Source organism: Thunnus thynnus, chromosome 10, assembly GCF_963924715.1.
Source record: "Thunnus thynnus chromosome 10, fThuThy2.1, whole genome shotgun sequence".
NCBI lineage: Eukaryota > Metazoa > Chordata > Actinopteri > Scombriformes > Scombridae > Thunnus > Thunnus thynnus.
Genome location: NC_089526.1, coordinates 19073549 through 19085583, shown reverse-complemented (window position 1 = coordinate 19085583; position 12035 = coordinate 19073549). Strand labels below are relative to the sequence as shown.

The following is a 12035-nucleotide window of genomic DNA, read 5'->3' as shown; positions in this document are numbered from 1 at the left end:
ATGTATATAAAGTACTTTACAATAGAGCAGCTTACAAGCTGTACATTAAGGCTTATATAAAATATAAAAATAAAGACAAGCGATGATGTTTGCTTCCTCACTTTAAGGGTCATTTGTTCTCTCATCAGGCTGCCTGGAAACAGCTTTTTAGACAAATGGCAGTACAGGCGTCCATACTGAAACATCCAGGAAGTGGAATGCAACTGGGCCAGGTGCAGAAACCAATGTCTCAAACATGAAATGGACATGAATATAAACGCTGAAGATTTTCACTAGACACATCATTTGCATGCAACAGAGAGAAAGTATGGGCTCAGCCATTTGTACAGATATTTAGTGTTTCAGGGTAGTACTGTTTCTTGTAAACATATTGAGACAATTTGATTGAGTTGCAAAACTTGAGAGCATATGGTCCAATGTAGGACTGCCTTACACGTCTTAGCCCAACTGAGCCTGCTGAAGTTGACGTTGCATTCAAGTTTATTTCAAGTTCAAGATTGCCACCATTTTCCAAACCACCACATTTGATTGTTCTGGTAATACCCTACTCTTCATTCCACGATCAGTAAACACAGTAGAGAACAGTACCAGGGGTAGGAATGCAGTATTCAGTCTCCACCTCTGCCCCCCCTTTACCCTATACAATTATCACCATCTTTGGGTTTTCATGGCCTTTCCTTGTCCATCTTGGTACAACACAGTTAACACATAGTCTTCCATTAAAATGAAGGCTAAAATACACATTCTCTTCATATCTCCTTCTTTTATCCACCGGAAAGCAACACCGCTAAGTCCAACATGTTAGGGTTGTTATCAGACGAAGCTCCAGGAATACGGCTCAGGCCAAAAGTATTCCACCGCTGAATTAACTCTTCATACAGTAGCCTACAACTAGCCTGTTGTGCAGAATAGTTTATGTCTGTCTCTGTGGATAGCTCAGTCTTTTGTTGATGATAGAGACACAAATGTGCTTAGAATTCCTTTCGCATGCCAACAAAACACCAAATGACAGACAACAATAGGTTGTTCATATCTGTTTTTTTCGTCAAATGTGTCTTAACTTTTAATATCTTCTTTCAGAGTTGTTTGATATTTAGTGTTGACACAAAGTAAACTCTGGAATGCAGGTAAACAGCTAACCCAGTTGTTTTGGCCACCCAAATTCAGGAGATGCATTTTGTTTGTTTTCTAGTTGGCCCTTGTTTGGGTGGTCATCATGTAGAGATAACCCGGTGAGGTATCACACTGTAATTATAAGTTTGACTTGAACATCACAATCAGCTGAATTCTCCAGCTCAGGAGCTCTACAGTTAGCATTTTTGTAGATCCCGCCATTCGCCACAACAAACAAAGGTTGGTTATCCCATAACCTAAATCACATGACTCCCTCCAAATACTGTCCAAACATGCCCTTGAAGGACCGTCCAAGTAAAGAAAGTCTCTGTTCATGTTAGTCCAGCCACACATGTATGTGGAGGTGACAATGGTTATCTACTCACTGCTCCCATACTCATCTTTTCTCCAATATTTTTTGTCCAATCAGACATGAGTCTGCATACGTTGTGAGGGCCGGCCATAGTCAGACTGCTGGGAGGACACTTGTGAGGAGGCATAAGAGAAGCGGGATGAGCTGGACACCTTGCTGGCCTGATCCGATTGGTCATATGCATCCACCTTCTCATAAGAGGCGGGCTTAACGTAGCTAGTGAAGGCGCGGCTATAGGTAGCAGGCAGATAAGCAGAGCCACTGTAGAGGGGGTCAGTGGGATAAATGCTGACTGACTGTGCGGGCTGCTGCTGGGCAGCTTGCTGCTGTTCATATGAGGATGGGGTCACTGTGGTGGTTGCGTATCGGTGGGAGAAGTCGTAGATACGCTGCTGGGTGCCATGCTGACCATAAACAGGGCTGGGGGAAGGCAGCTGCGATGGTGTGTAAACAGGCCGAGAGTTGGGCACATATTCAGAGAATCCACTGCTGCGGATATGGCGGTCTTCATGGCCACGGACATTATAGTACCCATTGGTGGGGTCCTACGATGGACACAGAGAATAGTACATCATTAACATTTTGCATAGCGCAGAAATTTGTATTGTGGATGAAAATGATGCATACTTGCTATTCTGTGTGTTTCTTCAAATGAGTATTTTCAGTTTTACCTTGATGTCCGATCTTTCATCCTCCTCCTCTTCTAGGAGGTCGCTGTGTTCTGTGCGAGATGTCCCAGGAGACTCGCTGCTGTTCGGAGCCTGAGGGAAGACCGAGCATTTTTGAAGAATTACTAGGATGAACAAGACCTCACTCGGAATAAGAACAAAAGTCTCAGCATTACATTACACTGTTAATGTGAATTTTCTCTAACCATTAACAGATGTATCTGGCATACATAGGCGGTTCAAATAAGTATTTACCATGGGCTCTTTGACATCCTCCTCGTCATCATTGCCACGTGTAGCGTTGTGATCACTATGAACAATCTGAACTCTGATGTCACTCTTGGACAGGCGGGTGCACCTCTTACCTAAGGGGATTTAAAAGAAGTGTTTTACTTGACACAAAATTGAATTTTCAGCTCACAAATGAAGAAAGACTTCTGTGTGTTTGATTTGAAAAATTGGCTGTTGACCCTCTTGCCCATACTAACCGTTGAGCTCACCTTTGCCTGTGTGCCTGCAGCAGAGGGAGACCAGAGTAATGACACAGATGAGCAGCACACAGCCTCCACCAACTGCTCCACCAACAATTATCAACATAGGCAGGGCTTCTGTAACAAGAACAGTAATAGAAGAAAAGTGTGGCATAGGGGGTGGGGGTAGATGGTTGTCGAGAGAAGGGGAGGGATGAAATGAGAGATGGTAGAGCATAACTGTCAGTGTCAAGAACGTGCAAATCAGAGCAAAAGAAAGAAAGAGATCCATTAATTTGTCTTGCTAATCCGAGAAACGTCATCGTCTATAAAAATTCATCTGCAGTAAGCCCTGGTCTTCTCACAGCTAGCGTATGCTCATGCGGGCAATCTGGCATCCCACAGCCTGCCTATTGTCTCTAATCTCTCTGAAAGAAGGGTAACAAGGCCTGACATGCAATGAAGCAATAGACAGTAATCTAATTAGAGATTCCAGGAGATACCGCTGCCCATTTCTCTGGAGACCCCACTCTGCTACGTTGATGTAAATTACTGGCGAGGACCTTATTTTTGGTGTCTGCTGCAACAAAGGCTTCCACTAGCACCAGTGTAGTAGTACTAGTGTCTAAATTTAAGATCACTTAAAGGCCTGTAGGTCTGAAACAGTGATAGAACTTATGAGCCCAACCGCAAAAACATGTGGCTTCCTGTCATTGGGCCTCATTCACTAATATGTGTGTAGAAATGTTCTTACTTTGCACACAAAATAAGTGTGCATGCAAAATAACTGTCGGATTCATGACACGTGCGCACCGGCCATTTTTTGTTCTTACCACCGTGTATATCTTAGTCAATCAGAATCATTCTAGATTGACAGGCGCATGCCTGCTATCGGAAATTAGCATACTAACACGCCCCTGTTTCTCTATATAAGGAAAGTTGTGTTGGAGTGGTGCAGCAGTGGCGAGAGCTGTCATTCACTGCAAAGAGGGCCATGAGGGTAAAAATGTAAAAAAAAAACCTTTACTGCAAGTGAAATGCAAACAATAGTTTCAAAGGTAGAAGCCAGACAGATTGTATATCCTTAACAAAATAAAAGGTTGGTAAACGTGTAGATCTGTGGAACTGAGCTAAATAAATCTCTACTGCTATTGTCATCTAAAAGTGGGAACAGGACAATTTTAATAAATTAATAATTTCATTACATTTATAATGATGATTTATGGATTGCAACATCTTGGCTATTGATTCTATAATTAGTAAATAAATTGTGTATTATTAGCAATTTCACACTTTTAAATGTTGTATATTTAGGCCCAATATTTCTTTTTAAATAATTGTGGTTCTGATATACTGTTTACATTGAATAAATATTGACTATATCATTTTTTTTGTTTGCAGACTGAGAACAAATTCAGGTAAGAACATATTGATGAATCGCGGATTTGTGCTTAAAACGTTCATATGCACAGTTTAAGCACAGATTTGTGCATACACACTGTTTGTGAATGAGGCCCATTGACTTTTGTCCCCAATCAATATCTATGTTATGGGGGCAAACATATTCATTAAGGGAACCATCTGCTGATTAAATCATATTGATTAGAAGAGTATAATTAAGATAAGCACACGACAGGAGCACTGCTTTCACCTAAACTGTTCCTCCTCCCAACAAGGATTGAGAGTATCACTACAACTTCTGAAGAGGGCTCTGGTGGGGATTATTACTACTGTCAGTTTGTACCTTGCTCCTTCAGTGTGACCAGGGCGGTGCCAGTGCCGAAGCGGTTCCAAGCAGTGCAGTTGTAGCGCAGCTGGAAATCCTGTGCCAGAGTCTCAGACAGCACCAGAGAAGACACGACACCATGGTCGCTGGTTACTGTCTGCACTGAGTAACGGCCGGAAGAACCAGAGGAAAGACTCATGTCTCCAAAAGTCCACACCTGTGAAAAGGAGCAAGGGAAACAAGAGAGTAAGAAACATTTCTATGTAGAATTCCTCACTGGCGAGCAAAGCAGAGGCCTGAATGGCTGTTTATCCTTAGATCCCTGCCAGCCGCTGACTGAACACTGGTTTTTCTCTCTTGTTCTGCTTTCTCTCCGTCGACCTCTAAGGTGCTCCGAGGCTGACACAGCTCACAGGCTCATGTTTAAGCTGCCTCCTACGTCTGCCCTGCAGGTGAAGCCTAAGGAGGTTAGGTAGCTGCACTATGAAATAAGGCTCCTCTCTACTGTCTCTAGCAGAGGGCTAGCAGGGCACCTGTCTCTCACTCCTCCTCACACCCTAATTATCTTCTCTCAGCCCAGCGTACCTTCAGCAGTTCAACAGGGTCAGCCGAGTGATGCCTCTTGGGCCGCTAATTGAATGCAGTTTGGCTGAAACCTGCAGGAAGCCAGTCTCCCGCAGTTCCCCCAACTCTACTATCTCTCCAGTCAATGTCTATGCAATTACAGTTGTGAATATGTGTGTGTGTGTGTGTGTGTATGTATCTATTAGCAAGTGAGGTGGAAATGTGCTGGTGCATAGGTGTGAAGGCGAGGTCAGGGGTAAAGCCACACTGAGTGATCGCTCTCATGTGGGTGTGACTAGGAGGAACACGGTGAAAGTAAGCTCCCCAACATAAGTGAGTGACGCAAAGCAAAAACAAGAGGTTCACTTACAATTTTATCAGGCGAAGGGCTGCTTCCCACCCGGCACTCCAGCTTGCCCTTGGAGTGCTTGACAGCATGCTGTGTGGCCTCCGCTGTGATGATAGGTGGGCCTGGTGTGAAGAAGAAAGAAAGACAGCAAAGCAGAGAAATGAAAAAAAAAGAAAAATCAATATAATTATAATATAAAATAATTTGAAATATTGACCAACACCAAATCATCAGATATAAATTTGATGCTACTTATTTAACAAATCAGTCTAAACATTACAAGCAACTGTGCAACCTCTGAAAGGAAGGCACTCACCATTTACAGTAAGAGTGACATCCCTTTCTGCAACTCCAATCCGAGGTACAATGGCCTTGCAGGTGTATGTTCCAGCATCCTCCTGGGTAACAGCCTTAAGCTGCAAGGTGTTACCATTACTGAGCACCTAGCGAGATATCCAGAGAGACAAGTGAAAAGTGTGTTAGAGCAAGAAAGAGTGAGGTGGTGGGGAAAGGAGGCAGACAAAAGGAGACTGCAGGACCTTTATCAGTGGCACGCTCATTGTGGAGGCAGCACAGAGGTGGGCTGGCCATTGTAACAAATGCTGGTGGTTTGAGTTTAATTTCATTGTGAAGAGCTTTAATCACAGCATTAAACACTCCAGCCACCGCTGAGTGACCGTGCTGCTGGGGACATTGTTGTAATTAAACAGTAGGGACAGAACGGAGCGTACTATGGTGTGAGTGGGCTTTAGCCTTTGGAGCTGCTACACTCACTCACTCCTTAGCTCATTGATCCTGTCATTCCATCAAGCTGTGATTAATCCATTTACCCCTGCTCCGTCGTGCACGCTCCCTCCCTTTCCACACCCCCTCTTCTTGCTCTCTCCAATTTTTTATTTCAACACACTTATGGAGTAACCCAATTAATCCATTACTCGTGGCTGTGTGAGGGACAGTGGCAGTGGGTGGATTAGAAAAATGCCTACGCTTTTCCCTCAGAGGGGCTGAAAGCATTCACTCTTTGAGATAAGAGCATTGCTTACGCCAAACCTGGAGCATTCTTTACTAGGGGTGTTTTCTCCAGCATCACCTCAGAAATTATATTAGTTGCCAGGAGAGAAGCTCCTATGGGATGTCCCCACTGATGGTGTGTGCTGAAAGACTTTTACCAGGATGATGTAAAGTGAAGGTGGAGATGTCCCATTTTTTCCACCTACGTGCAGTTGGGCTTTTTTTTAATGCTGCTGTAGATTATGTAATTCTGTTAGTTTGAACCCTGCCTTAGCTGACTGGTTGACTGATCGGTTGATTGATCGATTGATTGAGTTAGTGTTAAGACAGCATGTCATGTGCCCTGATGATGCTGTATGAATTTGTCAGTGGACAGACAGTTTTCTGCCAGAGGCTTTAGCCCTCAGGGAGCATAGTGAGAGCAGGTGTTGAAGATTAAGCCTGAAAAATAATGTGTGGGGGAAAAGTGTGAAGGATTCGTGCCTCAAGGCCATGTGTGAATGTTTCTCCCTGGAGGGATGGTGTTGAGGGGAGGTGCTGAAGCTTTATCACCAAGATAAGGTGGTGACTAGTGTTTGTTGCCTTACCACGCTCGAGCCCTGCTTGGTCCAGGCCAGGGTCAAAGGAGGATTTCCAGTCCATGCACAAGTAAAGGCAGCATCCATCCCAATATCCACTGTCATTGGCTTAGGCTCTGACAGCAGTCTGGGGCCAACTAGGGTGAAGCAACACAGAAAGCCAGTTAAAATCAATAAGAGACTGTTTCTAGAATAACACATACCTCTAAAAAAGCTCAAAATACAAAGTTTTCCTGCAGTTAAACTCACATTGGACATCAACCAGTGTGCTGACATTAGTGCTGCCCACAGAGTTGGACACCTCGCAGGAGACGGGGTCTGTGAAGTAGGAGTAGTCCACTGTCACCTCAAGGCTGTCCCCATTTGCTTCGGAGATGGGAACTCCTCCTTTCGACCACCTGGGACAGAAGAATAATCACATTATACAGTCGCATTAGTTCAGGGAAGGTACTTAGCCATGCGTATCAAAGTGGCTATTAGCTGATTCATGGCTTGTGCCAATCACAATCAAACGCTGCCAATCAAGCAGCCCATTTAACCTGATGAATCTACTAAACACTTGACATCCTTGCGCTGTTTTTCTTGCTGTTTGCTCTGGGTGGCTTGTTTGCAGCATACCCTATGCTGGAATATGATTGTACTGTATCACAATCATAGACATTAATGTGCACTGGCTCTCTGTACAGGGAAGGAGGAACAAAGTAAACAACTGAGATTAAAAAGAAGGATGGATACCTGTATCCAGTGATTTCTGGGTGGGCTGAAGCAGAGCAGATGAATAGAACCTTGGCACCCTCGGTCACAGTCTGTGGTTGGACTGATAGAGTCACTGAAGGAGGGTCTGTGAGACGGAAAACCTTTATGTTACTTATATGAATGTAATAGGCACCATTTTTATTAAACTAAAGCTCTTAAATTGCACCAGTGGACTGAAAACATCAGTGGACTTAGCAATATAATTGGCACCATTCCAACAGAATTATGGGCAAAATTGAATGTACTTTACAGTTTTATATAGTTGAACTCTGCTACAGTACTGATAGGTATTTTGGTGGTCTTTAGAGACAAGCTGATGCTGGGATACTCACGCTGGACATTGATAGTGATGGATGTCTGTCGTCCAGCAGGGGCAGCTGGGTTAAGAACCCTGCAGGTGTAGGTGCGTCCAGAGTCACTGTCCTCTGGGACGATTGGAAGCATACTGACAGCCGTCTCTCTCTTCCCATCCTCCATCGGTGTCTACAGAATTCAGAGTAACTGTTAGATGTTGCTGAAAGTCCGAGCAACAATTTATACGTTATACTTTAGAGAGAGAGACTCCATTACATTCGAATAAAACTGAAAATCTGCTCAGTGTGGCACCAGCAAGTCACTTGCCATTTCTGTGGGCATATTCTTAGGAATATCTCTATGACACCCAGAAAGTCTTATTTCTCATGTCTGAGGCATTAAAATTGCCATCCTGTTCTTTGGCATGGCAGTTAAATCATATATTTTATGATGCAGCAGGGGATATTGTGCTGTTCACACATTTCTGAGAGTGTTCCCCGTCAGCGCTCCTTGTTTGTCATCATCTTCTAAATCTATTTACTGCTCACAGAAATCAATACGCCTAAGTGAGGAAAGGTGTAGATTCTGAGGATAAGGCTGACTGCTCTCTCCTGCATACACACACACACACACACACACATACACACATACACAAACACAAGGAAAATACTGTATTGGCCAAGGTGTATGGACAGAAATATGTGTCACTAGAAACTGAATTTGAATTTTTATTGAATTTGAATCATTTATATTTGAATTTCAATTGCTCCACTTGAATAATTGCATTCAAAAACTGCATTTGAATCACATAATTTAAATTTGTATTGTTTAACTCGAATAATTGCATTGAAAAACGGAATCTGAACAGCATAATTTGAAATTGAATTAATTAGTTTGGAACTGCAATGCAATAAACTTGAATTCAGTTGCTCTTAAACTATATGAAAATTCAACTCTATATACTTCCACATTCAGTTCTCAACATTTTTAGTTCAGTTCTCGCAGTTCAAATTTAGTTCTTGCAATTCAATTTCAGTTCACTGAGACGCATATCTGGTCATTGAGGAAAAGCAATTGAATGCATATTCACAGATTCATATACATAATACCTTTATAAAAACCTGTGAATCGAGCCTTTGATCATGCTTCAACATGCTGAAAACTGATGGCATTCAGCTCGGAGTATCATGTACAGAGAAAAATTTCAAAAATGAACTTGATCCATTTATGATACAATAACAGAAGCCCATTCAGGCCAAAATGTTTCCATGGCGACAGATCGGGCAAAAAATTAAAAGAAAGGCAAGACATAAAACTACAGTTTTTACATATAATAGAGAAAACACTTTAAAAGGCTTTTAAAACACTTTCAGGCTTTAAAAATATCTAGCTCTCATTGGTTGTCGATATCGTTGAGAGAAAATAGTCATTATAGTACGTGAAAAGGAGCTCTGTGAATCTGCACTCAATTGCGCTTCCTCAACGACTGGATGTGTGTCTCAGTAAACTCAAATTGAATTGCAAGAACTGAATTTGAATTGTGAGAACTGAATGTAGAAGTATATAGAGTTGAATTTCCAGTGGGATCAACTTTCAGAGCAACTGAATTAAATTTCATAATATTCAGTTTCAAGTTTCTTGGAATTCAGCTCCAAACTAATAAATTCAACTTCAAATTATACTATTCAGATTCCGTTTTTCAATGCAATTATTCAAGTTAATCAACACAAATTCAAATTATGTGATTCAAATTCAGTTTTTTAATGTAATCATTCAAGTTGAACGATTCATATTCATATATGAATGATTCAAATTCAGTTTCTAGTGACACATATTTCTACACATAAAGGTGCCTGTGTGTGTGTGTGTGTTTTTTGGGTGGTGACAGTGAAGAAAAAGTGTCACACATTTTTGGAAAAGAGCAAGGGCAAGCTGAGCCTTTTCCCTGGACAGCCAAATCAATGGACCAGGCCCAGCCAGACACACAAAAAGCATTTTTCTGCTAGATCAAATCATATCACCTGTCACCACAACTCACTCAGACAAAGCATTCTCTACCCCCAGCATCACTTCTTAATGTTAGGAAATTCTCTCTGTTTTTCCACAAAGTAATCTCACCAGTTCACTATATTGTTTCTTTCCCCGGTGTTCCTCCTCTCCTCTCCTCTCCTCTCCTCTCCTCTCCTCTCCTCTCCTCTTCTCTCCTCCCCTTTCCTCTCCTCTCCTCTCATCCCTTCCCCTCCCCTCTCCTCTCCTCTCCTCTTCCCTCCCTTCTCACTGCAGGCTCTCGCCTCCTTAAATGTGGCGTTTAGCGTCGTTTAGCGTGGTCAGAGAGCATGAAAAATGTGACACTTTCCCAGCCGTGGCTGGCTTACGCTCCGGCGCATCCCCATTGTGTTTCTGCATTGTTGTGGGTGATTTCTTCTCTGCAGAAACTCTACTGTATGAAACACTCATGCCTGTCTGAGCTTTGGCATGCTCCAGTTATGCTGTAGTGTCGCTGCATTAGCGAGCAAAGGGGGGTGGAGGGGGTTAGGCAGTGTGGGGGAGGCAGAGGAGGAGAGGTGGGAGAGGGGGGTCAGGCATGAGTGAAAATGGGAGGGGGACTGCAGAGAGTGAGCGAACAAATCTTGTGAGAGAAGGGTGGCGATAGAAAAAAAACAGTGAGAGACCATGGAAGAAAGATGAGAAAAATAAAAAGAGAAATGGAATAAAAAGGGAGGGAGTATTATACCCTAAGAGAAAATATTTCTGTTTTGAATAGCTTTGCATTTATTCCTGCCTGCTGTTACGTTTTGTAATATTGTGTGGGTGTTAGTGATTGAATGATAATGCTAGGCATAGATCTGTTCTCACTGTACCTTGGAATAAATTGCAGTCTCCATGACCTCTCCATCTCTGTACCAAGTGATCTCAGCAGCAGGTTTGGCTCCTGAGGCTCTGCAGGTGAGGTTGTGTGGTGTGTGGGCCTTAAGACGTACAACAGGGCCGCCCTCCACCACGGGGTCTGAAGGAGGAACTGTAAAGCAGAACAAACATAGCACTCAAAACAGCAACAACAACAACAACAACAACAACAAAAAAACTCATTACAGCTCCAGGCCAGGCACAGAGCCACATAGAAGTCATACTGATATTGAGCTCGCTGTTGCTCTTAGCGCAGCGTCAATATATCGCAACAGCAAACGAGACAAACGATATCTTCTTATGGCCATGTGTCTGTTTAACAAGGTGTAGTTTCAGACAGGGGAAAAGACCAAGAACAGTTGTCATTTGGAGAAAAAACAGACTCAACCTTATTTATTTCCTTTCTGGGGACTATCATTATTACTCTATTTGCTCTTACTGTTGCAGAGTGATGTTTCAACTGAATTGCTTATTTGTTCATTTATTTGCATGGTTTCGCACGCACCACTGGCAAGCCAAGCGTGCCACCCCTGATGAAGGCGTCTATCTCCCCAACCAATAAGAGAAGGCGTAAACATGGGGTTTGTGCTGGCCTTTCTCGCTCCCTCCACCGAACCAATTTCACTGTGTGTATCTGAATTGTCAGAGGTCCTTCCGCTGCCGCGGCACGGACACTAATGGAATCCGAGTGCTAGGTGATTTTAATTTCCATGCCGATTCCCCTGACTGCACTCCCACCGTTGACTCCTTTGACTGTGCAGGATTGCTTTGGTCTCATCTGGCCACATTGATTTGCACACACACACACACACACACACACACACAGTCTTGTGCATACGAATATACAAACACGAAAAGCCCCCTTCTCTCTTTAACACCCCTTATGTCCACACATACATGTAAACATAAATCCCAGGTTCCTGAGTGATGCATTTATATGTTTATGAAATGCATATAATGCTCATGAACCACCAGCTTTGGTCTTTCAGAGTAAATATGATGTAGAAGTGGCATTTTTATCAACTTCCTTTTCTGCCTCCACATGGGCATCTTTATGGCTGTGTGTGGGCATGTGATGAGATGACCACACTGCTTTGTGCTGCTCTGTACAGCTTTGACAGTGACACTAGATGAGAGAAACAGACAGAAATGTAGGCTGATGAGCATGGGCGAACTTTCTGAATCTATTCATTTAGACAAAATGAAAAGATTCTATATACTGCTTG

At 43.0% G+C, this 12035-nt stretch overlaps 1 protein-coding gene across 3 annotated transcripts in view; it reads right to left on the bottom strand.

The window, feature by feature from the left end:
- Positions 1-1036: 1036 nt before the first annotated feature.
- kirrel3l (kirre like nephrin family adhesion molecule 3, like) overlaps positions 1037-12035 on the bottom strand; it is a 33707-nt gene continuing 22708 nt past the window's right edge. For 2 of the 3 annotated variants that reach the window (XM_067601845.1, XM_067601844.1), the window contains exons 4-15: positions 10764-10921; positions 7941-8091; positions 7588-7693; positions 7102-7250; positions 6862-6989; positions 5580-5706; positions 5285-5385; positions 4369-4567; positions 2643-2762; positions 2410-2519; positions 2158-2247; positions 1037-2031 (exon numbers count right to left, since the gene is read on the bottom strand). In XM_067601845.1, coding sequence (XP_067457946.1) covers positions 1540-2031; positions 2158-2247; positions 2410-2519; positions 2643-2762; positions 4369-4567; positions 5285-5385; positions 5580-5706; positions 6862-6989; positions 7102-7250; positions 7588-7693; positions 7941-8091; positions 10764-10921 — 1931 coding nt within the window. In that variant the 3' untranslated portion in view covers positions 1037-1539. The remainder of the gene's footprint in view (positions 2032-2157; positions 2248-2409; positions 2520-2642; positions 2763-4368; positions 4568-5284; positions 5386-5579; positions 5707-6861; positions 6990-7101; positions 7251-7587; positions 7694-7940; positions 8092-10763; positions 10922-12035) is intronic. The other variant, XM_067601846.1, reaches the window with a different exon arrangement.